This window comes from Numenius arquata, chromosome 8 (genome assembly GCF_964106895.1).
Source record: "Numenius arquata chromosome 8, bNumArq3.hap1.1, whole genome shotgun sequence".
In the NCBI taxonomy this organism is placed as follows: Eukaryota; Metazoa; Chordata; class Aves; order Charadriiformes; family Scolopacidae; genus Numenius; species Numenius arquata.
The window spans coordinates 33,773,277-33,800,335 of NC_133583.1; the positions used below are offsets into that span (position 1 = coordinate 33,773,277).

Below are 27,059 nucleotides of genomic sequence, written 5' to 3' on the forward strand. Positions count from 1 at the left end.
GCATGTAGGGTAAATTCCTGTTCTGGAGTGACAGAACTGGAAAGGATCTCAAGATGTCTTATAACTCATAGTCGCAACCAACTCCACCCTGTCTGTCCTGACAGATAGTTGTCCAATAGTTTCTGCACCCTGCAGTGAAGGAGTATCTGTCTCTGAGCAGTAGAAGTTTACCCCAAGCTCTATCTGGAAGCTCCACAGCTGCAGTTTAAGCCTGAATCTCCCTGCCCCATAAACTCTGTTTGAGGAGAATGGTTTTTCCTCTTCCCAGGGCACAGCCCTTTCTCTGTGTCACCCTTTAAAGCATTTGCACAGCAGGCTCTGCAGTGAGACAGGGAGTGAAGTATGCATGGTGGGAAGCATCCAAAACTTGCTCAGATCTGCATTGAGTTTCCAACACTAATCGAGCCATCTGTGACTCATCTTCATGCTTGTGCGTCAACTCATGTAGATATCCTCAGAGCAGGGAAAGTGCTGGATCACTGCATGCTCGCATGGACAACAGCACCAGGTTTCGTGGCTGTTGTCCTCATAAGGGGACAGAGCTATGATGTAAGATAAGTTCATAAGAAAAGTATGGTGGTTGTTTACTGCTATATTTGAACCCTGAAACATGCTCAATTTGCAACTACAAGAAAACGATAAGAGTCATAATCCTTGCTGAGAGCCTAACTACTTTTGAAAACAAGTTGTCTTTCTTTCCATCTGATTTAAATTTGAGAGAACCGCTCCATGTCCCAAAGCTGAATGATTTTATCACCTCTTCACCAGCCAGAGTACGTGATGACAGATTTTTTGATCAAACTAAAGAACAACTTTGCTGAGAGATCTCCCAGTTTTCACCGATCTGAGAAGCCCTGATGTTTCCTTAGAATCCACTCGCCCTTTTTCTGCAAAGGTGGCTTACTCTGAGCGCAAAACAGCTCTCAGACTGGAGAGCAAAGGCAGGCTGCAACACAGCCTCTAAATGAAGCTTGGAGGTAGGAGCTTTCATTAAGGTCAAAGATGTGCAATTTTTTTGTTTAAGAGTGTGTTAACTGCGTTCAGTTAGAAGCACTGTTCATGGGGTAAAATGTGTAAACCACATTTAGGATGCTAAAACAGTTATATTAATTGTATTACTTAAAAATGGGCAGAGTAAAATAAAATGGGCCTTTTTTTCTGGCGTGCTCTTCTTTGGAGTACTTCCTGAAAAGCCCTTCCTTGGATCGGTGACCGTGCATCGTCTTACAGCCAAAAATCGCTTGGCAGAAAGGTAATGCGAATGTGACCTTAAACATCAGAAGGCAGCAAAGTACTTGAATGCTGATGCACTTTTCCCAGCTGCTGCTGACAAACTAATTTCCAGGGCAGATGCAATAGCTGATCTATCTTGGACAAAAGTTTTCCTTTCCACAGCCACGTGCAGTAGTGAAAACAGCAATTTCCAGTGATACTTTCTGTCCAAGAGTAGATCTGTTGCGGACTTCACATCCCCTCACTTAAAGTATCTCCAAGTCCAAACTGAACAGCTTGGTTTCCTCTAAAATCAAGTGGTATGCTCAGAGTATGGCTTGTCCTGAGGATCCTGGTCTGGAATTTCTCACCGGCAGCTATAGAGGGAGCCTTGATGAGTGAGTGACTCAGGTCTGGAAGGGACTTCAGCACAATAGGAATTGCCCAGTTTAGAAGGAAATTGAGTAGCCAGAGCTGCAGGGAGAGCTGTGCTGATCTACTCTTAGGGTTTCTGGCCAGCCATGTCCTGGGGTGAATGATTGCAACCTATGTGAATAAAGGATGCTTTGTACTGTGGTCAAATCCAGATACCTGGGGGAGGGGACCAGGGAATGAAGCAATTCTGTTTGTTTTGAACCAGGACAGTCTTAAAAAAAGGAAAAAAAAAAAAAGATAAAATAAACCAGAAATATTGAGTCAACCTAGGACACGGTGTGTGATTTGAAACACAATGTTCCATTTTACAGTTTAACTTTATTTTTTTCTAAAGTCAGGTTTTTCAATAAAACCTCCAAAAGGCTCATTTCAGAAACACCTACATGAAGTCAACCTCTTTGCTTTGAAAACACTTTGGAATGAAATGTTTTGAAGCTTAAAAAAGAGCCTCCTGTACTAGGCTTGTTGGTTTTGTTTGTTTTTTTGGCAAAAGGTGCTTGTCAAATTCAGCCCAACTTTGTGAATGGTTTATGTCCCTCCGAAATTAAACTCAAAGTTGCTGTTCACTGGACAAATTCACCCGCTGTATCTGTGAATCCACCGAGGGCAAAACGGAGTCTGTGATTCAACCCAGAGCTGTTCCACCTCTTTGGAACCAGGGAGGAGAACTCAGGGTGTTTTCATAAAGGAAGCGATTCAGCTCTCAGTAATCAAAACCTAGGTCCTGCTTCCTTTCCAAGGGCATCTGGAATCCCCTTGCTGCAAGTGGCCAAAATTCCCATTGTCTCCATGAGGAGTTAAAGCACATCCTGCCACCAAATGAAGAAAATAGAAGAACATGGGAAGAAATGGCCCAAACCCCTTTTATTTTTCGGCTTCCACAAAAAAAAATACGAGCGCGAGACATGAAGTGGCTTTTCAGGCACTTCCTAATGACTCGGATGATCCAATGAAACAAATGAAACCAGCCAGGAGAGTGCTCCGCTCCGAAAGGGCAGGGAAATATTTGCCAATGCAGCAGCTCTGCAAATGTGTGAGGCTGTTAAGCTCCTAATCCCATGTCTTATTTTTATGAATTTTCACACTAGTGGGCTATAATGAACGTTGAGCCCAAAGACATTAATTACTCAGGTCCTTTTTTTGAGAGGAATTTCGATGGAGTGTAACGTTCTAAATTACAAGGTGTGAAATAAACTCTACAAAACTTACAGCTTTAGTGGAGGAACTCCAAAATCAAATAAAAATGCAAAACCGCTGATGAAGTCCAATTTACTGTAAAATTCCCTGGATCATGGTGTTCCAGTAATTTTTTTTTCCCTACATACTTTGGTTAAAATAATTTATATCCGCTGCAGTGTTTATGTACCTTAAGCTTTATTTATTAAAGGATATGTATATTTCAAGCCTGGTTTTAATGAGACATGCTGAAATCTGTAAGGTACAGTGCGACTTTTGTTCTAATCAGCACTAAATCTCTTCTCTTTACTTTTTCTGTGTTGAAAACATTCATGTTGGACGGAAAGGGCCGCGTGTGTATGTGCGTGTATATAAATTTCAGATATGTATAAATATATGTGTAGAGTAATAAGCAAAATTTATTTCTCTTTTTCTATCATCAGGGCAAATACTCCATCATTGTTTAGTCTGAGCACTTAAAATCATGGATGGATTTTATCCTTATTCTTAGAACGGGACAATTACTTCTTTTTTTAGGCAAATTATTTATTTGCCAAAGACTGTGCTTTAGGTTGGCTGAAAATGTCTGTGAATTCACATCAGCTTGACGAACTGTTTTGGCAAAGGAAGAAAAAGAAATCGAAGCGTTTTGGCTTTGTTTTCTAATGAAATGTTTAGAGATTTCGTTTTGAAACAATACCCTTAAACTGAAGTTAACATCAACTAAGAAATACTTTGGAAGCTTAGAAACTTCTTAAAATTGTGAATTAAATGGGGCCTTAGGGATGTTCCTTGGGGGAGTTGCTTTGAAACTTTCTTCCTGTGTTTTCATTTTTGCAAGGAAATAGAAAATATTGTTGCTCAGATAGATGAATTGGAAAACTATAATGTTTATGGCCATTCCAGTATAGCATCAGGAGAAAATTCTAAAAATTCTATTAGGCTTTAGGAACTTAATCAAACTTAAGCTGTATTTTCAAGACATTGTAGAAAGTCTGGCTTTCATTGACACCTCAGGACAAGATAAAAGGTATTTAACTGCTTAACCTTTACTGATAGTACTGGAATATAGATATGAAGCTGGGCATGCAGATGTCCCTTGTAGTGCCTAATTGGCTATTGAAAATGGTACATAGGTTCCTAAATCCCTTAAATGTAGTATATAGCATGGGTATTATGAAAGTGACTCACTTTCCCTACAAAAAAGTTTTTGATGAAAATGGAAAAGTCCACTTCTACCAATTTTTGTTTCATTTTAATGAAAGAAGGAAAGGGAGAAATCCTTCGAAGATGCATGTCACAAAGAGGGCAAAATAAAATCTCTTCTGTTTCTAGAGAAGTGGAAAGTGGAAAATTTCTGTTAAAAAACAGTTTGGTAGGTGTTTTCCAAAATACCTGCATTTCAGAGGCTATCTGTAGAGAAGGTTTCAGATCTGGTGAACTTGATTTCCTCCCCATGCTTTCCTCTGCACATCGAGCTACTTATTTTTCTGATGAAGCTAAAGACACAAGTTCCCAGCAAAGCGAAGTGAAGTCTGGGAGCAGAGGGGGGAGACTTTTCTCTGTTTCATGGAAACTGTTTTCTTTAGAAGTGAATGCATTTCTCGAAAGCGAACCCTGAAGCCCAGAAATGGCTGACCAAGGAATTTAAAGGGAGAAACACTCAGAGTCAGGGAGCAGAGTAATAAAGTACAGGTTTGTTCTGTAACAAATTCCAGCGCTTGCGAGACTTTTTTAGACATATGGAAGTCCATTTAGGAGGAAAATTGGTTGCAGCCGCTGGTTCAGAACCTATTGGAATCAGTGGAAACGTTTCCATTGTCTTCTGTCCTGAAGAAATGCTGTTTCTGTCCTTTCTTCCATCCCTAGCCTGTGCTCGCTCTCTGGGCCATATGGATTTCATCTCCCTCAAAGACATGTAAGAGAAGAGAGTTTGGCTGTTTAACGGCATGATGTAGCTATGTGGACAGGAATGGTTGATTTCTACTTGATTGGCTACAAATCAGGTAACCAACGCCTCAGTTTCAAGTGGCTGGCTTTGGACAAGTTATCTGGGTGCATTTGGCTCTCCTATCACAGAGCTGAACATGGCTTTAATCACATCAGCACACTAATTGTGCCCCTCAAGAAGAGCTTGGAGGAATGAGGGTCTGTGTTTTGACAATGTCGGATTTCTTTATTGCTGACCATAATTGCTGGGCTGTCCCTGGGAAAAAGCACTGGGTAATTGCTTATCTGGATAGTACCCCCCTTCAGCTATTTCAGCTCAGAGACTATTTCAGTATTAAACCCAGAGCCAGGCTGCCTGCAGAGGGTGGGCGAACCAAACCCACCAAGAACTGATTTTAACGGATCGACTCCTGTGTCTGTTTCTGCAAGGCAGGCTCCCAAAAATGGGGGCACAGAAGGGGACGGATGCTCACAAGCACGCCCTGTTCTCATAGGATATCACCTCCAGACTCCCTTGTGATTAGTACCCCTATCTGCCTCCTACCATTGAGGCCAGGACAAGTCCCCACAGAATGGGTGACAGCCTGCAGAGCAAGAAATGTTGAAGCATTTCAGCCCCTAGAAGAAAACATTGATCTTTTCGGACTGAAGCTAGGTTTGAGAGAGCTTGGGATCAGATGTGAGATGCAGGACAGAGGTGGTTTTCTGCCTTCAAACAACACCCATTCTACTGGAACGGGTCCGAAAGAGGCCTCTACCAGGCATGCAGAACGTGTCAGCAAGCAGTTGAGCGGGGCTCCTGGAGCAGGGCTGACACACGGACACGACAGACTCCTTGCTGGCAGTGGAGGCAGAAGCCTGGGGTTTGCATTTTCTGGAAGAAATCACGACAAATCCATGAGCACACACAGCAGGCTGAGAATGGAGGACTGGAGCTCAGCTCCCCATGTCCCCATGTCCCTGCTGCATGGGCCAGACGAGTCCCTTCCTTTCACTATCCTTCGTTCCCTTTCTTTCACATCTGCCTTGCCCCTCCTTTGGGGTCCTCCACATCCTTTGGGGTAAGAACTGCTTTACGCAGAGGTGCCCGTCTCTGCCTCCTGTTTATAATGACAATCCCAGTGCTACCATCATCTCCAGCGTAAATGGACATGCCAACAAGAAAATCTCCCCTGAAACCGATGCTGGGTATCAGCTGGCTCTGTTCCCCCTCTTCTCTCCACAGAACTGCAAGTTTCATGGCAATCTTCTCTGGGTATTCTGGACAATGAATGTGTTTCTTGCCATGTAATTAAATTATCCACTTTAGAAAGAAAAAGATGTGGTTTTGTTCCCATTACAAAAACAAACAAACAAGGACTGATATTTATTACAGGCCAAGGCTACTCAACAAGTGTTTTCTAGAACTCTAATAAATTGCTGAAGAAAGTTTACAACTGAGCCCTAAAGATGGTTTAGTTTTCCAAGTGGCTGGGATGTATTTATTTCCCATTTTCTTAACACGCAGCATGGTGAACAGCTTAACGTGCTCTTTCCAGGGTTCAGACAGTGTCAACCCAAACCCATGCTCTTCACCCTGAAACAGTTAACCACTTTTTAATTAAAACCACGCCAATTATTCATTTTCAAGTTTTGCATTTATTTTTCCCCATTTGCGCAGCCTACTATTTGGTTTTGCTTCCACTTCATTAAAACAGCTTCCAAAAAAAAAAAAAAAAAAAAATATATATTAACAAACCCAAAAACCCCAGCCACACACCCAAACCAAACAACACAAGTGTCTGGGAAAGACCCTTTCAACCAAATGACGTTTTGGGTGTCAAGGGCGTATCTGTGAAGCAAAGGGCCGGGCAGGTTAGTGATGGTTGTGCTTTGTGACATCTGGAGAAAGCCTCATTCTTTGAACAGTGGGCAAAAAGAAGAGGTGGGCTCGAGTGTTAGAAAGAAAGCAGCAATGCAGGAAACCCCAAGGACATTGGTCTCAAGATTGCAGGAGGGGAGGGAGGACCAGTGACCGTCAGTGAGTGGTTCAGGGAACCCACGTGCAGCTGCTGTGGGGTCTCAGTCATGTTGCCCGTGCAAGGACTAGTTCAACAGCTCAGCAGCAAGGCCCAGGGACTCTTATCCTGCAACAGTTTAAACATGCACCTCACTTTAAGCACATCATTTGTGCATGAAGATGAGCGTGACAGATGTCCCCGTGGGAGCAAGGCACTTAAATACAAGCTGGTTGTTAAGCACATGCTTAAGTATGTGGCTGGATTAGCAGACTGGTATTGAAATGTTTGCTTTTTGAGAGAGCCCCCAAAACATTAGAAAGTTGACTTTTTTTCAGTTCATTACTGGGCCTGCCAATGACATCATTCGTTTGCAAGATGAGAAAAAGTGTTTAAACGAGATTAAAAAAAAAATTAAACAAGACGCAATTTTAATGACCACTTACAAAGGAGATTTATGGACGTGCATAAAGCTGCTTTCCATGGGAGAGGGACTAAGCTTTTAACAGTTACCTTCCTTTGGATTTTTTTTCCCTCTTGCAATATAATACCCACAAATATTTGTGAGTTGTGACTGTGTTCCAAAGGGTTAGTCCTCTTCCAGAAAGGGGGGTGGAGAGAGAAAAGACGAAAACAGTGGTGCCAATTTGTCTGCCCAGACTCTGATTATGGGAGGGTTGTTTTTTTTTTTTTTCTTTCCTGGAGGGAAGAGAAGCTGGTGGGACGCTTTCTCTCTCCAGGGTTAGGGATATCTGATATCCAGCCCAAGAGCAGTCCAGCAGACTGAACTTTCATCTCCAGCAGTGAGGGATTTAAAAAAAAAGAAACCAACCAACCGAGCCTTGTGGATAAACTTCTCAGCTAAATTTGCAGGAGATCTTGGAGTTTCTGCTGGGGAAATTAGGGCCATTTGAACGTCTGATTGTAAAGAGCGGAGATCTTTATAATGTGTGTAAAGAAGGGGAGAGAGAGGAGATCATTTGGAGGAGGGGAGGTGGTTTCAATACATCTATTTATTTATTTGCGTGCCCTGGGCTCTGCCCTCCTGCCGCCCAGCCTGATATCCAGTGACCCCTGGTGCTGATTAAAGTTCCCGGGTGACCTCTGAGTGCTTTTGTTACCCTGCCTGGTAATAAAACCCCGGTTAAACGGCTGGCTTATCCAAACCCACGGCTCCTCGTGCAGCCAGCTCTGGAGCCAGCTCAAGTCTGAGCCTCTGGCAACACGCAGCTTAGCCCTGATTTAGCTTGGCCGGGGGAGGGAGGCATCTTGGTGGCTGCCTCAGTGCCCTTAGGTAGCCATGGTAGGTGAGTAGGCAACCTGAAAGGGCCACAGCCTGGTTTCTTACTAGGGCAGAGTCCTGGCTCCTGAGACAGGTAACCCCACTGAAATCCTTGAAAGGGATGGAGCAGGCTTAGTGGGATGAAGACAAGTGCCATCCACCTGCAGGACTGTGCCCTGTCACCCCCTGCTCATGTGGCTCCTGGCCACTGGAGCAAAGCTATGGTGGGGGAGATGTTTGTGTTGATACTGCTGCGGTTTCCTGGTGGGATCTATGAACCCCTGTCTTATGTTGTCTTGAGAGGCCACGATGCGTGTCATCTGTTCCTTCCACGCTGATCCTTGGGATCATCTCAGGGCAGTGCTGACACACACCTCCCACAGAGGCAGCATCCAGGGCCAGTGGCAGAGCTCATAGCCACATGGGCATCCCTAGCAAGAGAAAGCCAGGGAAGTGAAGAGCTGAACTCTAGTGATCTACAGACCATCCAGGCCGGAGGTGAAGATATTTCCTTCCTCATAGCCCCTCTTCCACTTGGTGGAAAGCTTATAGAAAAAGAAAATAGGAAACTAGTTCTTCCCATTGCCAGCTGGTGAACGTGCTTGTCATTTCTGTTGAAAGCTAGGTGGCAACCATTTGAAGCTCAGTCTGTCTTGAAATCAAAAAGTTGGGACTTGTACAGACAAACTGATGAACAAATTTCCACTCTCCCAACTGCCTCCTCCACTTGTGTTTTATAAATGACAAGGCAAGGGAAGGGGTCCAGCCCTAACTGGGCCAGGGGAGGCCTGGGCAGGGCAAATTTGAAAAGGTAGGAACCCTGCTAGTGAAAAGTCCAACCCAGGTGCTGCACAGACAGCCCAGCTGTCCCTACCCTGAAAATCAAACCTTTGAAACTTGCAGGTGCTCCCAGGGGTCATCCAGATGGGACTTTGCAGATACATCTTTCAGGAGGAGATTTCCCTGTCTGCATTTGGCTCAGGACTCCCTCCCCAGCCCTCAGCTGACCATGCCAGCAAGCCTGCTACGTGGTGCCAGTTGCCATGATGGTTCTATTGTTGTGAAGTGGCTTTATTCCCCCCTTGGGTACCGCATACCTTCCCAACCTTCCTCTCCCCCACCCACACGTGGCCAGAGGAGATGACAGAGAACCTCTTACTGGTACCCAGCAAAAAAAAGTAAGTGCATGGCCTTGCCCCACCATCCACACAGGGCTGTGGCCCCATGCGTTGTGCATGTGTGCAAGTGCTGTCCTGCCTCAGGTTCTAAATCTTGTATGGTGTCAATGTTGCGATATTCCTAAATAAATTCCTAAAGCCTAGTATTTATCACCCCCATGTACAAGTAACAAGCCACCTCGCTCTGACTGGAGATGTGATAGCACTTCCAGGAATGATTGTGTGTGATGTGAACTCGGCCCCTGGTTCAAAATATTATGCAGAGGAATAATAAATCTCAGTTTTAAATTGCTGCCCCATTTAAGCTTTGATTAGACTCTGATGGTCTGTTCACCCTGGAGCTGCTGGTATTAATCTGAATGCTAAACCCTAATTATAAACTGCTCGTGGCATTTCCAGATGATATCAAGATGTTTGGGATTAAAAGAAACCCTGATGTTGAGTTTACAGCTTGAAATGGCTGTAGACTACCTGATGTCCACGGATCTAATAATGCACCTCTATGTGGGAAAGAAAAGAGGGAGATTTGGCCCAAGAGTATAGCAGGAGTTTGTGGGGGAGATGTCTGGCTCCAGACTTGAAAGTGGGCATACATACTCAAATGCTCACACACGTGTGTAAGGTGATACACCTATATGCACACACATGTTCCTGCAGGTGCTCTCTGTCTCCAGCTCAGTGTAGTTCTCATCCAGCCCTGGACAGAGCAAGTACGAAGAGGCTTGGGACCAGACATTTCACTGAATCACCATGACAGGGGGATGGGAGGAAAATTTTCCAGGGCAAGAGTTCTGGTTTGGCTCCACAGCACCTGGTCATCAGCAGCAGAGTCCGGCAGTGGGGATATCAGTGGGCTGGGCAAGGAACAGGATTGGATACAGCCTGAGAAGAGGCCAGCAGCAGAGGGATGCCCTGATTTGATGCTTCTCGTCAGCTTGCCCCTAAGGAGCTGTGGCTGATGTGGCTGATGAGAGCACTCCCTCTCCATAGTAGCTGCCGCTATGGACCTAGGAGAGGACTAAGCATCATTTGTGCCCTCCAGTCTTCTGAATCACCTATCTAAACTGCTTGCATCCTGTCAAGGTCCTCAGGAGAGCAGTGCTGGAGGGCACCCAGCATGTCTTAGAAAAGCTGAGCACCTTGCACGGTTAAGGCCGAGAAGCACAGAGCAGTAAGAAATTGTGTGTGCATTTTGGTCAGGTTTCCTAAAGGCCCAAGCCTGTGCAATGGTACTGGCTGTTAGCTCTTCCTTCTCCCTGCTGCCCTCCTGCAGTATTATTTTTAAACTGCTAGGATGAAATAAATTTGTCAGATCAAAAAAGGGCTCTAAGACATTACATGCTGACAAGTTTCATGAAAATAAGGTAGGGAAAAGAGACCCAAACTACTTTTCCTCTCTGAGCAAAATGCTTCATCTAAGTGCCATATTATTAGACAGCTGAGAATCCACACCTGTGTGTCACAGCTTCCACAGGTTCTTCTGCCTCTGATGTTTGTTTGTTTGTTTGTTTTTTAACTCAGGTAGAAGAGAAGATACTTAGGGCACCTGAAACAAATGTGTAATCTATGCTGGGAAAGGTGTGTGATGTGGTGGTCGGTGCAGAAGAGCTGAATGTGGGAGCAGAGCAGGTGAAGACTTGGCTTACTCCGTTTTACTCAGTGCTTGGTGCCTTCCTGCATCCCGACTACAAGGAGTGTGAGCTGCCCTGGGGATGTTACTGCTCTGCAGCTGCTCATCTGCTCTGAGTATTTCTTGTTGGTTGCAAGACCCTTGAGAAGGTTGTGAGCTCCTGTTCGTTGTACCTGAAAACTCTCACCAAGGCTATAGCTGTACATGCAAGGAAGCTCCCCGTTTGGACCCATGAAAAGGTGAGGGGAAGGTTTCTGAGGGCTTATAGCATATTTGGTAGCCCATATATTGGAGCTGGGAACCACAAGAACTTTCAAGTGCAGGATTTCATGGGAAATTGCAGGAATTAGGGCAAATACTTAAGTTGGGGGTTTTCCTCACTGACACTGCAGATTGAGTTTGTAGTTTTCTATGAGAAAAGAAAGAAGCAAACGCGCTGGTCATCTGCAGAGGTGCAGATCTTTGGTTTTCCCCTTCTTGATATGCAACTAGGGGAGGGAGAATGGGAAAGTTTGTGGTTTCTGCCTCACCTTCTCTGAGCATCAGATGTGGTCACAGCATAGGAGATAGGTTTTGAGGCAGGGCTCCAGCTGATGAATCTTATTGATGTCCTTCAAAATGATAACCACTTTTGGGAGCAGGAACGGCTAAACTGGGGTCTAGCTGCCCTCTGCAGTGTGAGGCTTGGCCTTTCAGCTAGGGGTACTTTACCTAGCAGGTTTCTGGCTGTTTCAGGACCTTTGGGCTTTCTCCTCTCCCTGACTGGCAGCAGAGGCTCAGAAGTCCCTGCCTTGCTGGGAATGTGAGGCAATCATCCATGGACAGCCTGGGAAGGTAGAGGAATGGGGCTGTGAGCAGCTGCCAGACAGGTGCGCATTGGAGAGGAAAGGTGGGATGGGAGGATGGTGGGGGACAGGAGCTATCTGTTCAGCTTGATGCCAGGCAAGTGGTGAAGCGGGAAATACTACTACTAAGTAACTACAATAACTACTCGATGGCCTGTGGGACGTTGAAATGGTATGTGCTTTTGCTGTCGTGGGCCATCTGTAGCATGGGAGTCTTTTCCAGCCTCAGGGTTATGAGAACCGTGGTATCCCGTCACCTCTGCTTTGGGTTTGATGCTAAGGACAAGCTGCCTTTGCATCAGTTTCCCCATCTGAAATGGGGGGAAATGTGTTGAGAGTTTTGGATTACAGCAGGCCATAGTGTGGCTCATACCTGTCCTATGGCTACTTATCCTGCAGAAACTCCTGGAGACCCTAGAGCGAGTGCATGGACTGGCTATTGGACAGTCACACAGGAAGAAAATGATGCATTTGAGATGGGTGGTAAATGCCTCATCCTATTCTGCTTTCACTGCTGGTGGCTGGAGGTGAAGATGAACACTAGAAGGGAATACCCTTGAGCATTCAGGTAAGGTGATAATATCTTCCTGTACTCTAACCTGAAGTTTTCTAAAACCTCGAATCGAGTTAAAGGAAACAGCTAATGAAGGGATGTTTCATGCTTGTCCTCTAAAGATGGTCCTATTTCTGTTTAAGTGGCAGGCTGAGATCTGCAGCTATGTAGGGCCCTGGGACGCTTGGCTCGCTCACCCAGGAGCTCGGAGAGCATGTCCTTCATCCCCCTCTCTCTCCTCATCTTTCTGATTCTTTCTTTTCTGTTTGTCTTTTGCTTATGATCTTTGTGGGCCACTTTGGTCCATCACTTATTTCTCATGTGACTTATTTCCCGCATGTGACAAGGTCCCCTTCATCCATCCCACCCGTTCCCTCCAGCTTGGGCTGATTCCCAGTATAATAGGACACCCTGCTACAACGAGCATGTTCCACTACTTTCTCCTGGTGGGATTTTTTCCCTGGCTCTATCTCAACTTTTACCTTCCTTAGGCTTCCCACAGGCAAACCATACTCTCCATGGAGCACAGTATCATGGATGCTGCACTAATTCTGCCCTCTGGCATAGGCAGAACAGGGCAGCATTGCTTTGAAAGACTAGCTTGGTCCTAAAGGCACTACAGATGATCTAGAGAGGGGGGGCAGTTGATTATCCAAGGTGGCAGCATGGTCAACATCCCTCTCAGAGCCCAGGAGGTTCCTACCACACTCATTTCCACACTGCAGGTGTGCCTTGGCCTAGGGCCTGCCTGGTCATAGCAGGTTGGAAAAAAAAAACAGAGCCCTGGGGTATTTTGTGCAGTCTTGGAGGCCTCCCACTGTTCCCAAAGTTCTTTCTTTTGAGACAGACAGAGCTGGAAGAGTTTCCCTTGGCTTTGTCTTGTCCCTCAGCAGAGTTCTCCCACCCAGTCACAGAAATCCACTTGTGTTGCAGGAGGCATCTGGGAAAGGAGGTGTTTAGGCCACTTCCAAAATGTGAATCTGGCATCCCATGTTGCTTTTCAGCCAGTGGGTGTTGTATGTATGGGGAGCACTGTGGCTTACTTCAGGGTAGAGCCACAGTAGCTGGTCTTGGAGCTGGGCCTCTTTGATGCCTTGCAGGCGAGACTGTCCCTTTGTAGCAGATGCACACATGTTGGTGTGGTTACCCATGGCACCAACATGCTTTCACCCACCATCTTTCCAGGGCATCTGCTGGTATTGGGCTGCATTCCCAAACTCTGAGGCTGGGAGGGAGAGTTGTCTAAAGGATGCTCTTAGACATCGGCACATCTAAGGAGAAATACTTCTTACCAGGGATGTCTGTGAGGATATTGGTGAAGGTGGCACAGAGAGCTCTTGTTCTGGTTTCTGTAGCTTCTGCTGTTACCCCCATGGCAGAGATTAGCCATGGGGCTAAGAGCAGTGGAAAGGGATGTTTATGGCTGGGACTCTGCAACACCCACTCAGAAAAGACAGGTTAGTTGCAACATCCATTTGAAGGAGAACAGGGAGAAAGAGGATAAACCACAGCTCACCAAGAAAAAAGGCAGCCAAATATCTGGGAAAGGCAGAGAAACGGGTGTTTCATGTGCTGGGCAGCCCACAGGGGTGTGTATGGGTAACGGTTCTTCAGAGCATGGAAGTGCATCCACCCACCCACCCTGCTGTGCCTAAACCTGGGGACCCTGAGAGCCAGGGTACAAGATGCCAGCATTCAAAAGCCAGCCAGACACAGCTCCTTCCCTACTCAGCACGTGGGCACTTGCCACAGGACATTATACACAAATGCTCCCTCCCGTGCAGAAAAAGGACCACACCAGTGTGCAGTAAGGCACATGCTGCTGTGTACATACATGCACACATGGCATTTTGGGTGTATACGCACTCACACGTTTCTGTGTGCAACCTTGCCCCAGTGATTTTTTCTGGCCTTTCCAGCCTGTGCCCACAGCTTTGCTCACCCCCAAGCTGGGGACAGCAGAGCCCCACAGCCCTGCCATGCTCATTTGGGTCTTTGAGACTGCAAAGGGTAAACTGGGACCGGGGGCAGGGGGGGGGGCCTGAAAGCAAACTAATGATGAAAATGTCTCCTCCATGCCTGTGCCTTAATTAAATGCATGGAGAGGCTCGGGGAAGCACATCTGTTTTCAATCTGGAGCCCTTTGATGGCATCAAATGTTCTTTCCCCAGATCAGGGGGGATGGAAATTCTGGGCTGGCTGTGGCAGCTCGGAGCCCAGGCTCCAGCCACCGGGACGCAACAGCCTTTCCTGGCCGGCAGGATCCTGCCCCTCGCTGCCAGCCTTACTGCCCTCGGGCCCCTTCTGCAGCGAGCAAGGGTCCAGGGGCACCTCCCTGCACCTCTACCTGTCCCTATCCACGGGGGCCAGCCGGGCCAGGCCAAACTGCCGGGACCTCTTTGCTTGCTGGCCTGAGGAGCTCCCAGTGCGTCCTCCTCCTCCTGTCTTTTTCTCTTTACTGTTTCTCTTTCTGGCTTTTTCTTTTTTTTTTTTCCCCCTCCTGCTCTTTTGCTCTCCTTCTGGTCTGTCTTCTCTTTCTTAGTTCTCTGTTGCACTTCTTCTTCCTCTTTCACTATTTTTCTTCCTCCTTTCCTCTCTCCTGTTCATGCTTTCTCTTCCATTTCTTTGTCTCCTTTTCATCTGCATTTCTCATTTTCACTATTTCTCTATTTCACCATTCTACTGTATTTCTCTCCTGCTCCTCTCCTCTGCCCCGGGAGCCCTCCCCGGGGCCGTGCCCACCCTCATCTCCAGGTGCACCTCCGGGTGACAAGGCGGGGAGCCCACCCCCCCTTTGCGTCCCTATCACCCCCGGACCGGGGAGCTCGCCCAGCCACCCCGCAACGAGGAGCTAATGAGCGCGGCAGGGCCGGCGCTGCCCACCCCCGTCCCGGGGGGGAACCGCACCGGTGCCACGTCCCGGCGGGGCCCCGCGGGCCGCCCTCTCCCGGGTGCCCGGCTGCGGCCGGAGCGCCGCGGAGCCGCCCCCACCGTTTGAAGTGCAGGGCGGAGGGGAGGGGAGGGCAGCGCAGGGGCGGAGGGAGGGGAGCCGCCGGCAGCGGAGGCGGAGGGACGGGGCGCACCCGCCCCAGCGGCCCCACAGCCACCCTGCGCCTCCCGGCCGGCGGCAGCTCTCCGCGCCCCGGCGCCCCGAGCCGGCCGCGCCGCCTCTCCCTCTCCGGCATGTTTTAAGCCCGGCCCTGCCCGCTCCCCTTCGGGCTTCCCCTCCTGCCGCCGTCGGGTCCCGTCCCATTCCCCCCTCTTCGGTCCTTGCGCATCCCCCCCTCGGAGGGCCGGCGGCTGGGGGGGAGCGGGGGCGGTGGGCGCCCGGGGGCGGGGGGCGAGGGCAGAAAAGCCCCGCTCGACACCATGGCGTCTAGCTATGCCCACGCCATGGAGAGGCAGGCCCTTCTGCCCGCCCGCCTCGACGGCCCCGCCGGCCTGGACAATTTACAAGCCAAGAAGAACTTCTCCGTGAGTCACCTGCTGGACCTGGAGGAGGCGGGCGACATGGTGGCCGCCCAGGCGGACGAGGGAGGCGGAGAGCCCGGCCGGAGCTTGTTGGAGTCCCCTGGGCTGACCAGCGGCAGCGACACCCCGCAGCAGGACAGTAAGTGGCGGGGACGCCCCACTTCCATCCCTCCCGGTTCCACGTGCGCCCCGCTCCCGGGGCGGAGCGGAGCGGCCGGGGGAGCCTCCGCCGCGGCGGCCGGTGCCGGCCCCGAGGGGGCTCCCGCGGTGAAGCGGCCGGAGGAGCCGCCAGCCGGTCCCTGGGCCGGTTCGTCCCGCTCCCCGAGCCGGCCTTCCCCGTGTCCCCCCTGCCCTCGGCGGGGCCGGCACCCGGCAGCGTGCGAAAACGTCTGTTTTCCCCCAGCTGGGTCCCGGGAAAGGGGGAGCGGCGAGCTGCCCTTCGCCGCCGTGCCACGCTCGTCGGGTCCCGCTCCGCGCTGCTCCGTCTACCTTCCGGGGGCCCGGAGGAGAACAGCCCTGGGAGCTGGGGCGGGCAGGATCGGGTCGGAGGGCTGAGACCCCTTTTCCATCGCCTGCCGGGGGGGCTGGGCACGGGGCTTGGCTGGACGGGGCAAGGCGCGGCAGGCGGCTGAGCTGCCATCCGTCCATCCGCCCGTCCCTCCGGCCCGTCGGATCTGGGACCGGCGCCGTGGTTTGCGGGACCCCGGGAAGCTGTTCGGGGGTCTGGATGGGGACCGGACGATTATCCGACGACCTGCCCCGAGCATCGCGGCTCGCAAACAGCTCGAGGGTGCGTGGTCGCCGCAAAGCGGAGCCGCCAGTCCCCTCCTCTCCGAGCCCCGGTTTTGTCGGTGCGAGCGTGACCCAGGCGCGGCGGGCAGGGCAGGGCGCAGACCTGTCCCTGAACTGCCCGTTCTAACGGGTCCTCGCTTGGGAAGGCAAATAGCCGTAAAACAACAGCCTGGCGGCTGGAGGGCAGCGGGGATGGGCGCCGGCTTGCGCGGCATTTTCCAAGCGACGCTTGTTATTTTCCAAGGGCAGCGCTGTCAGGTCGGGCGAGCCGCGGCGGAGCGGGGTGAGGTGGGTGCGCCTGGACCAGCAAACCCCCTCCCTCTCCCTTTCCTCTCCGCTTTCTGTTAAAGAAAAAGCAACTAAAATTAAAACAGTCCCCGGCAGCAGGGACTGACCGCGATTTTCGTTGCGGGTAAGGGCTGGCTGCCGTCACCCCCGCTGTGTCTCCCGTGGGGTGGGCAGGGGCCGCGGATGCGGACGCGGGCTCGCTTCCCAGGGTGCCCCCCTATGCGGGCCAGGGGGCTGCCCTGTGGTTGCCGGCGAAAGGCCAACAAAAACCCCCCAAAACAACCCCAAAAGCGAACGAAAATCGCAATTGCAATTTTCGTTCGCTTTTCCTTTTGTGTTTGTTGTTGTGTTGTTTTTTTTTTCCCGCCGACAGCCGGGAGCCGCCTCCGACCCTCTTTTCCCCCCGGCTCCGACGTGGCTTTCTCGGTATCCCGAAGAGAAATCGGGCCGGGGAAGAGGGGAGCATTCCAAAAAGCAGCCGCTCCTTGCACCGCCGCCGGTGGGATCCCCGAGCTTAACCCCGGGAAGGCGTTTTCTCCGGGCGGGGAAGCATCATCCCGAGGCGGGTTTATTGCGGGAGCGCGGTCGGAAGGAAGCGAGCGGTGCGCGGCTGCCGGAGCGGCTCCTTTCCCTCCCAGAGAGCCGGACCGGGGAGCGGCTGATGAACTGACCGCCGCTGGGAGATCGCTTAAAACAATTTTCCCTCCCAGGACCCGTAAAAATGCAATTTGTGGCCCTAAAGGTTTCTATTTTAGCGGGGAAGGCAGTGATTGCTGCTCGCCCCTGTGCCGCAACACTGCAGCCAGCGAGTCCCCGATATACTAACCAACAAGTTGCGTAGATAACTTTTTTTCCTTCTATTTCCACCCCCCGGTTTCGTTTATCATATTTTATTTGGACCTGATTTACTCCTGATGCTGCCCCTTGCCAACCGCTGAGCTTTCTGGAGCTAGCTCGGTCAGCTTGGAAAAGAGGGGCTGTGTTTCCCCAGTACCCACCCTGCTCTTAGGGCATAAAACGGACCAAAAAAATCTCAGTCCAAGGGTGTGTTTCCCTGCCAGCATTGCCAAGCAGGGACCAAACTACAGCTTCAAATAAATTAGAAGTTCTCTGAATGCTGTAAAAGTTTTAATGCCGTTGCGGTGAATTAGAAAGTTTTCAAAGTATTCTAATGTAAGCAAAAAAAAAATTAAATAAAATACTGGGGATAAATTCTCCCGGGTTTATTGGGCAGAGCTGTCATCTGGGCTTTCTGGGTCTTTCACTGATGCATTTAGCAGATCCCATGAGCCTCTGTGCCTCAGTTTCCCCACCTACTGCATGTGTTTTGTGAAGTGTTTTCTAATCCATGCAGGAAAAGGACTGTGCTGGAGCTAGGCAGTGCAACAGAGGTATGAGCTTTTCTCGGTGAAAAATGAGAGCTGGTTCAGTGGAAAAGTTAACACAGGGCTCGGTTATTCTCCATGTTACTAAGGGAGAGAAGGTAAAAGCCGCTCAGAGAAATTTTGGAATGTTTCAAGAATACCAAAAATGTTCTTCCAACCTGAAAGTCAGGTAATCTGTTACTGATTTCTGCCCCAAACTGAAGTGAAAAGCCAAATTATTGGTGCTATTTTTGTAATCCAAAATTAAGGGAAAAAGTTTGACACGAAAATGACAAAAGGTTTTATTTAGACATTAGAGATAGGAGGAACTGTTTTCACCACTAGTTCATTTGAAAGAGGTTCAGGAGAAAACGTTGCTGTTATTAAAAAGAAAAAACAACATCCCTGTGAGTAGCTATGATTATAATATTTACAGGGAGAACTGTCAGCGTATTAAGGAGCTGATTTTTCAGTGGTGCTGCGAAGCTGTCACTCTTATTGACTTTAGTTCAACTTGTAGCTCTGAAAGCCGTACCTTAAAATCTGATACAAATCACAGCAAACCTCCCTGCCCCTGCCGCTTGGCCAGGAAGACTTTGCAATCCAAGTTCCTCTTCATTGCAAAGCCACCTGTTAAGATACAACCAACTCTTGCGTTGGTAGAAGGACTTTCACTGACTCTGGCTAAAACTGGGATGAAAATGTGGGTCCCAGATCAACAGAGGGGACCCCCTGAGCTTCCCAGGAATCAGCTCCTATTGCTCCCGTGCCCTTTTGGGGTAGCAGAAACCTGTCCGGTGGCATATGTGTTCCCAGAGCTCTTGGCTCTGAGCAGATTTAATTCTCCAAATCCAGAGCTGGTAAGCTATTAGGTTTTTGGTTGTTTTTTTTTTTAATTAAGATGGCATTTTTGACCTCGGCTTTTTTTGGTGTGTTTGTTTGAGTCTTGCTGTTGATGGCTCATAAAATGATGCTGAGAAAGCATGAGCCGTAAAAGAAAATTTGTTATGCTTGGATTTCTTTTGTGAGGAATGAATAAACCCTGCTTTGGTCCAGTATGTCCATGAGTTCTGCATGTTGAATTATTACTGGCCTTTAATTTCTCTTCAGTATAAAAGCGATGGCAGTTTGGGGGCCGCGCTTCTCTCCCAGGCTAGCAGATTACATCGGGCTCTCAGGGCTGGTTTGTGATTAAAGCTGGGGCGAAAGCTGCCTGCGGCTCCCCACAACTTCTTCTGTCTTGGCGGGCATCATGACCCTTCGGCACTGCTGCTCCTTCCCAAGGAAGCAAAAACCCTGCCGGGGCAGCTGGGAGGAGGTGAGTTTCTTTGCTCAGGCTGGGTCAAGCGGAGCATCTGTGCTGGCTTCAGCCCCCCCTTCTCAGGCAGAGTGTTGAGAGCATGAGGTAGGGCTTTCTCAGCTTCTCGTTTGGTGATGGATCAGATTGCCACAGGATTTTGTAGGGATCAGAAGTAGAAATGATTTCAGGAAGACAAATTCAGGGAGGACTGAGGATGTCTGCAGTGCAGCAGTGTATGGTGGCAGCGTCCGTCTCGGGGAGCTGCGAGTCTCGGAGACTGGGAGGATGAGCTGGGGCAGAGATTGCTCCATTGCTGCCTGGGCTTATACCCTCTGACTCTGTCTTTACTGGCAGTCTGAGACAGGATCCTGAGCTGAAGAACCTTTGGTCTGCTCCCATATGGCTGTTCTTTTTGCTTTTAATCAGGACAAGTGAAGTTGCTGTAGGAGTAGAAGGGTGTGTGTAAATATTGAATTGTTTCTCCTTTTTTTTGCTGATCCTGAGGTTGTCTGCGATGTTGTGCCTCCCCACCCATCACAAAAAAAAACCCATATACCTTCTTAAAAACAGGTGGAAAAGCTCAGCCACTGCTTTGAAATGTGAAAAGTGATTCTGGGCTGCTGAGTCCAAATGCAGGATGAACGAATGGAGGGTGAACGTGAGGGGAAGCACCAGGGACAACTGCAGGGTTTTCTTTGCAAACCTTTTCTTTATCGTGAAATACTAAGTGGCTCTTTTGTTAGTAAAACACAGCCCTTATTCCCAGAAGATGCTGAGACTGTAGACCCGGGGATGTACAAAGAATAGAAAGAAGGGGGGAAATGCAGGGTAAATTGATGAAATCTAGCAGCTATTTTCTTCCTCTGCTGTCCTGCATAGGTGATGGACAAAGGGGGAGTCTGCTGGAAGCAGCTGGCTGCTGATGTCCACAGGACACAAGGGTGAGCGGTGCCTTTAACCCCACAGGCAGCGGTGAGCATCCTTACAAGGTGCTGCCAAGAAAGACTTTCCAGAACCAATCCTTCTCTTCCAGCAGCTGATGTGGAAAAATTGAGGATCAGATCAATGTTATTTTTAAGGCACTTGTTTATGTTATCTATGTGAAAAATAAAGCAGCTTGCTTTTTCTTCTGGGAGTAATCTTTACTCATGCGAGTTGTACTGCGCATATCCTGGAGGCTTCTTGCAGGAAGAGTGATCAGTGTTCACTTGAGTGAAGGTTGAGTAACGGACAGATAACTAACACAGAGCAGTTGTTAGAAGTTAGATGATTTTCTTTCCATTTATGTTCCTTGGGCATATTTATTTAATTTCACTCTCAGGCTGGCTGGTGCCTGGTTATTCCAGCGAGTGTCTCACAGTGTTCGATATTTTTCTTACATCCCCAAATCTGACAATTTGAAGTGGAAAAACATGTTGTGTTTTTCACATGAATTTCTAGAGCTTCTGGATGCAGACAAAAGATGGAAATGTGACTCTGTCACAAACCTGGAGTCTTAAAAAAAAAAAAAATAGGACTCTCAAAAAGCAAACAAAAATGGACAACATACTGTTATTAACAAAGGAGAAAGAGCCATGTGAATTTGAAGGAGCTGACTCAGTTTGCAAGCGCTGGCCGTGCTGCCCTCCCTTTGAGGGTCGAAACTAGACTTTTATTTGTTTGTGAATTTCACTTTTTTTGATCATAATCAGTTTTGCTTCCTGGTTCTCATGGGCTCATAATTTGCTGATGGTATTTGTGTTTTCAATCCATCCGCACAAAGCTTCCAACTTTTTAATTTGAAAAAGATTTTGCTGAAGGTTTTTACTGTTGGTTCCCCCCCCTAATGTAATGAAAACATTTCCATGAAAATTAGATTTTGAAATCTCTCATAAAACTTAAAGGTTTGGTCTAAACTGCTAGAACACTTTTAATGAACATCAGCTTTCTGTCATCTGTGCTGAGTTTCCACTACTGGCCAGTCTATTTTCCGTCTTTTTGATGATGTATAAAGCGGTGATCGCATGGGAAAATATTATCTCAGGGTTAATTTGTGCAATCCTTACTCACACCATTGCATGCAATTCAATGGACTGCTTATATGTATGCCAATTGATGAGTATTAGTGTTTAAAGACTTGACCGGCAGCCTTGAGTCATGCAAAAAACTTTTTTTTTGGAATGGTGTGTTAGGTCCTGGTCCGATTGTTGATCCGGGAGCGGTTCGTAATGATTCCGAGAATCATTTGGTGGAATATTTCTGCGCAGGCATGAAACAGTTTTGCTGCCTGCATTCAGGGGCATGATCCTTTTACCTTTCAGCAGAGGTGCAACACGCATCAAAATATGTGACATTAGGAAGCAGAGCAAGAGCTTGGACAGAGTATAAATAAGCAGGAGGGGCTGGGAGAGCTGTGTTTGACAAGGCAGACACAGAATTACAGGGTCATAATTCCTTTGAGGGTACATTCTTTTTTTTTTTTTTTTTTTCCCCCCTGGTAACTGAGTTTGCTCCCATGGTTTTTGACATCACCAGAATGGCTTTATGGGGATTATAGGTGTTTATTCCTGGTTGGAAGTTGTTTATGATATATTTAATCGTTTTTGAAACCCATATTAAGTAGCCGTGAGGGAGCTGTGCTCCTGCTGGGCCTCCGTTGCATAATGAAGTACATCACGAGTATTTACCAAGTGTCACAATATTCCAGACTTGAGCCTCTGTTTCTGGGGAGGATGAATCACTGCATTGCTGGTTCCCCACCCTACTCGCATTTCCTAAAGGAGGCTTGGATTTCGGGGCGGATTATGGAGATGTGAAGTGAGGATCATCACAGCCTGGCTGGAGGAGCTGTTGTCCAAGGCTCTGATTTGACTTTCTGTTTGACCTGTCCTCACGAATTTACATGCAGGGCACAGAAAGCTTTCAACTTGTGCTCTGGCGGTGGAGCACAGAGCATAGGTTTTTAGTCTGGTTCCCCCAAGAAAAACCTGTTATATTTACCGCACATGGGAAAATATCTTCTGAACCCACTGGCTGCTCTGGTGGGAGAGCAGACAGCTCAGAGGGGTGTGAAATCCCAGTGGGTGTTATGGCAGTCCGGTGGGATGTGGAGAGGGATGCTAGCAGTGCCTCCCCATGAGGGGGAGATACAGCATAAATTGAACTTCTTACTAGCCACTGGAGAGTCTCTGAGGTGACTCTGCATTACAGACTGTGTCAGTGGAAGCTCACATGTGTATAGATGCAGGTGCCACCCGCCCCACGGCACGGGTTTGTAAGCATTTGTCCTTTGTCCCCTTTGACCCTGTGTTGTGACTGCAGCAGTCTTGCAGCCAGGGGTCCGAGGGTCCTCCAGGACAGTCCTGCAGTTCTTACTCCTAGATTTGCTGGCCCTGCTCACGTTTGTCATTCACGCATTGATCTGTAAACGTGTGGTGTGTTCCTAGCCTGCTGTTCGCTCGTCTGCACTCTTTCTGCTGGACTCGGCTGGTCTCTACTGTTTGGCCGTGGAAGATGCTGTGAGGTGGGGGTGGGTGCTCAGCAGAGGTGCACTGTGTGTCTGCTGGGGCTATGGTGGCATAATTTTGAGAGAAGTTTCTTTCAAATGAGAATATCTGGAGGATGCTGGTTGGGAAAGGAAGGGAGCAGCAGTGCTGAAGTTGAGAGCCACCTCCTGCAATGGAAAGCCTGGCATCTGCAAGGATGCGTCTGTGAAGGCCAAAACTGGGAGAGAGGCCTGACGAGCAAGCCAATGAGCATCTATTTCAGCTTACATACCTTTCTGGGCTCCTGTCTCACCTCCAGGGGCTGAGGAAAGGTTACGCCAGTGTTTAAAGCACTGTCCCAGACAGTCTGGATTTGTTGTGCCCATATGAAGTGAATGTTTGCCTTGGAGTGGCAGTCCAGGACCTCCTGGTGCCTTGTGTTCCTGGAAGGGAAGGGTAGAAGAGAGGTTAAGAGAGCCAGCTGTGCTGTTAACAAGTCACTACATCCTATTGCAGGGTCCAATTCATATTCCACCCAAATTTTCCCCCATTTCTGGCTAGAGAAATTTTCCTACAGGAGAAACTCCAGCCAGTCAGCGAGACTGCTGGGCAGGGCAAACGTCCAAAGAGCTGCTCAGTATCTGGCTAGGACCATCTCCACGTCTTGATGAGCTGCTCAGGCAGCAAAACGGCTTTTGCACCGAGAGCTGGAATTCATCAGGAGCCTGGGGACATTGTTTCCTGCTCTGAGCCCACCAGCAGATGAACTTCTCCTGTGACCTCCTTAACCAAAGTAAAACCAAAGTAATCCATGGCCCTGTGCATCTGGGGAGAAGAAAAAATTGCCAGCCACAGCTGCTGAGTGGTCAGGCTTGGAGAAGAAAAATGGCATCCTGCTCTGAAGGGGACTAGCACTCCCAGGGGCACTGGGAACAAAGCGGGATGCCTGGAGGTGCTGGAGCAGAGTGGGTGGCTACAGAAGGCAGCATCCAAGTAGCTTCCAGCCCTCTCTTGTAGCCAATGTAGATGCTGGACCAGTCACAGTTGGGTAGGTTTTGATCCCGTGAGGACCTTCAGTTGTTTGCTGTTTGCTCTTGGTTTTGTTGTGTTTGTTACTGCTGAATGAGTGGCAGGTGAGTTGGGCTGAGCTGCAGCTGATGTGCCGGTGAAGCCATGAAGACCTGCTCAGTGCTCTGGAAATTGTCCTCTTTTGGAAGCATCACTAATATGACCCACATTTGGAAAAAAATCATGCTAGCAGCTTTCAAAGAGCTGTCACTTCTCGGCATCAGCTCAGCGGAGTTGGGGCTCTGCAGGGGTGGATTGGACTTTAACAGGGAAAAGTGCCTGAGCCGTAACAGTGAAAACAGAGTGTTAATGCTCTGGACTGGTGCTGCAGAAAGGGCTGCCCTTGCCGGTAGCTGTGCAGGCAGCTCCTGTCCCCTTGAAGGTCTGGGCTGGTTTCCCATAAAGCTTTACAGCACTCTTCCCACCCTGTGGGTTGAAATGCCGGTAACACTTCATACCTGTTATCCTTCTTTGTCCTGTGCAGTGCTGCATTTCCCCCTGGACGGAAGGTACAGAGCAGAGGTTGGTGAACCCAGCACGGAGTTCTGCTTGGGATAGATGACTCCCGTACTGACAGTGCTGGAGAAAGCTGGTGACAAGTCTGTGTCTCTTCCCTGAGTGTGTTTGCTCCCATTTGGCGCTGGGAAGACTGTCTCCAGACACGAGCTGATAGCACAGCCTATCTGGTCTTGAGTGCTTGAAGTTGTCAGAGCAAATGTATTGGTGATTTTGCAGTGAAAGACAGAAAAAAAGCTTTCAAGACCAATTCGGAGCCGAGCTCTGCATCCTGCTGCCTTCATTCTGAATGCTGACGGGAGCCTGGACCTCTCTGTGGATCAGGGATGAGGAGATGAAGTGGTGGTGGAAACACAGGTCTGGATTTTGTGCACACACACAAGGCAGCCTGCTGAGGAGGGCATTTTTCTGCTCCGTGTGTTCCCCGGGCGGTGTAGGGCCACTGTGCTTGGGGGTACTGCAGTGGTGTTTGCTGGTGCTGCGAGCAGCCTGCCCAGAAAAGGTTTGCACGCACAATCTAAACTGAAACCATGGGGCTTTTTTTCCTGCAAACATCAGTAGAGATGGCACAGGAGCATGATCCACCCTGTCTTTTATTGCTCCAAAATGCTTTAGTGCCTTGGCCACAGGGTCTTGAGGTCTTTTTTTTTGTATACTTGCTGCCATAACTTGGCCGGGTTCACCTCACTGTCTCTCAATTTTCCTACCCATGTAACTGGGTACAATCCTGGCCCCTAATTAAGAACTTTGAAATCTGCTGGATGTGTGATATGTAAGAGCTTGGCTTTAACAGCAGTTCGGGAAGATTCTCCTCCTTCTGCATTGCCCCCAGCAAATTGCTGTTTCATCTGCCTCTGTCTCTGGAATCGACCACCTTCTGTGTTAATTAACTGATTAGCATTGAGGAGATCCCCTTCCATGAACTGGAGCAACTTCCAGCAAGTTTGTTCCTGCAGGGAATCCACCTTCTGCTCGGGTGCACCTGAGTGCACCCAATGCCCTTGGGGTGAGTTGTGTTTGCTGCGTGAACCCATCCGTGGGGTGAAACAGTTTTTGGTGGCAGATTTTAGCATGCGGACTCAGATCTCCTGGACATCTTGAGATCCTTGGGCTCTCCACAAACCCAAAGGATGCAGAGAGTGGCGCGTGCCGGTCAGCTGGAAGGTCCCTGAAGTGTTTGACAGCAGGCACTGAAATTCCCAGTGGCTGCTTGGGACAGTCGCACTCTTTTTCTTGGCTATCGCCTTGTCTTGAAAGTTTGGCCAAAAAGATCTTTACTTACAGTTTCCTTCATTTGGACAACTGCTGATACGTTTCATGGAAAGGAGGGGAATTGCTCAGGAATAAGTGCTTGCGATGCATTGCTTGTTGGTGATTTGTTTTTCATTATTTCTCCTTAAAAAAAAAAAAAATAAAATCAGCTAATCAGTAAAAAGAAACTATCACCTGTGATTTAGGAGCAGGATCTCTCATTGTAAATAATAAATTAGTGTCGGGAGACCAGGCAGACAGAATGGTTGATGAATATCCTGCAGGCTGAAAGTTGTTTATCAAGCCTGTTTGAAGACTTATGACTAACAAGCTCATTTACAGAGTTTGGAGTCTGTTCATGAACCATTTTCCAGCTGGGAGGATGTGGGAATCATCAGAAAATGTATTCACAAGTTACTCGATCATTTAAAAAAACGGATCAAACAAACAAAGACTGGTTTTTGGAAGGGAACTGTAAATTCCTCTTCCCCCCCACTGGGCTTTCTGAGGCATTCCCCTTAGGAAAACGAGGGGCCCGGAGAAGAATGAAGAACCCCATGTCGCTCACTAATGACCTATTTTGGTGCTAACCCTTCCTCTGAATGCCCCGCCACCGGCCAAGCTCTCCAGCTGCGGGAGAACTGGTCCTCCATGGGACGTGCTCCACGAGGTCTGGTCACAGGCGCCCGATGGGATGGATCTATCTCGTCTCCACCAATTATTCCCAGTAGGGAAAACGGGCTTGCTAGGGGAAGTGGCTGCTCTCGCTCCTTTGATGAGCTTACAGAGCAGATCTCCTGCATGTCACAGCCCAGTGCATTTCTGCATCGTGCCCTGTAAAGGAGGGCAGCACGGGAGCCGCTGGTGTCAACCTACTGTCTGTACAGGGAGGTGAATTTGGTGTAAGGAGCCTACACTGGAGGGCTGTGGCTCCATGTCCTGTGCAAATCTGTTCATCTGGCCTTGAACCAACTCTCCTGCTCAATGCAAAATGCTGCATCTTTCTGAGGAGAGGCAGATGTTTTTTCACCCTCAGCATCTCCTGTAGTTCTGCCTAGTTTGTGGAGCGTCCTCTCATTGTGCTCAGCCGTGGAGAGGGCTCCAGATTGGCTCTGCTTGGGGCAAGCTGCGTGTCGAGGAAGATGCAAACTGGGTCCAAATAAGGCCAGAGGAAAAAAGCAGTAAGGAGAGCTCCAGCATCCAGCTTAGGAGGAAAGAAGAAGTGCTTAAGCCTAAAAAAAGGAGAGTATAAACTGATGCCCAACTGATTCTAAGCCCATCTACTTC

At 48.8% G+C, this 27,059-nt stretch overlaps 1 protein-coding gene across 2 annotated transcripts in view; it reads left to right on the top strand.

Annotated features, from left to right (window-relative positions):
• Positions 1 to 15,627: 15,627 nt before the first annotated feature.
• The window catches only part of PRRX1 (paired related homeobox 1), a 38,955-nt gene continuing 27,523 nt past the window's right edge, over positions 15,628 to 27,059 (top strand). For both annotated transcript variants that reach the window (XM_074152349.1, XM_074152350.1), the window contains exon 1: positions 15,628 to 15,868. In XM_074152349.1, the coding sequence (XP_074008450.1) occupies positions 15,628 to 15,868 (241 nt within the window). The remainder of the gene's footprint in view (positions 15,869 to 27,059) is intronic.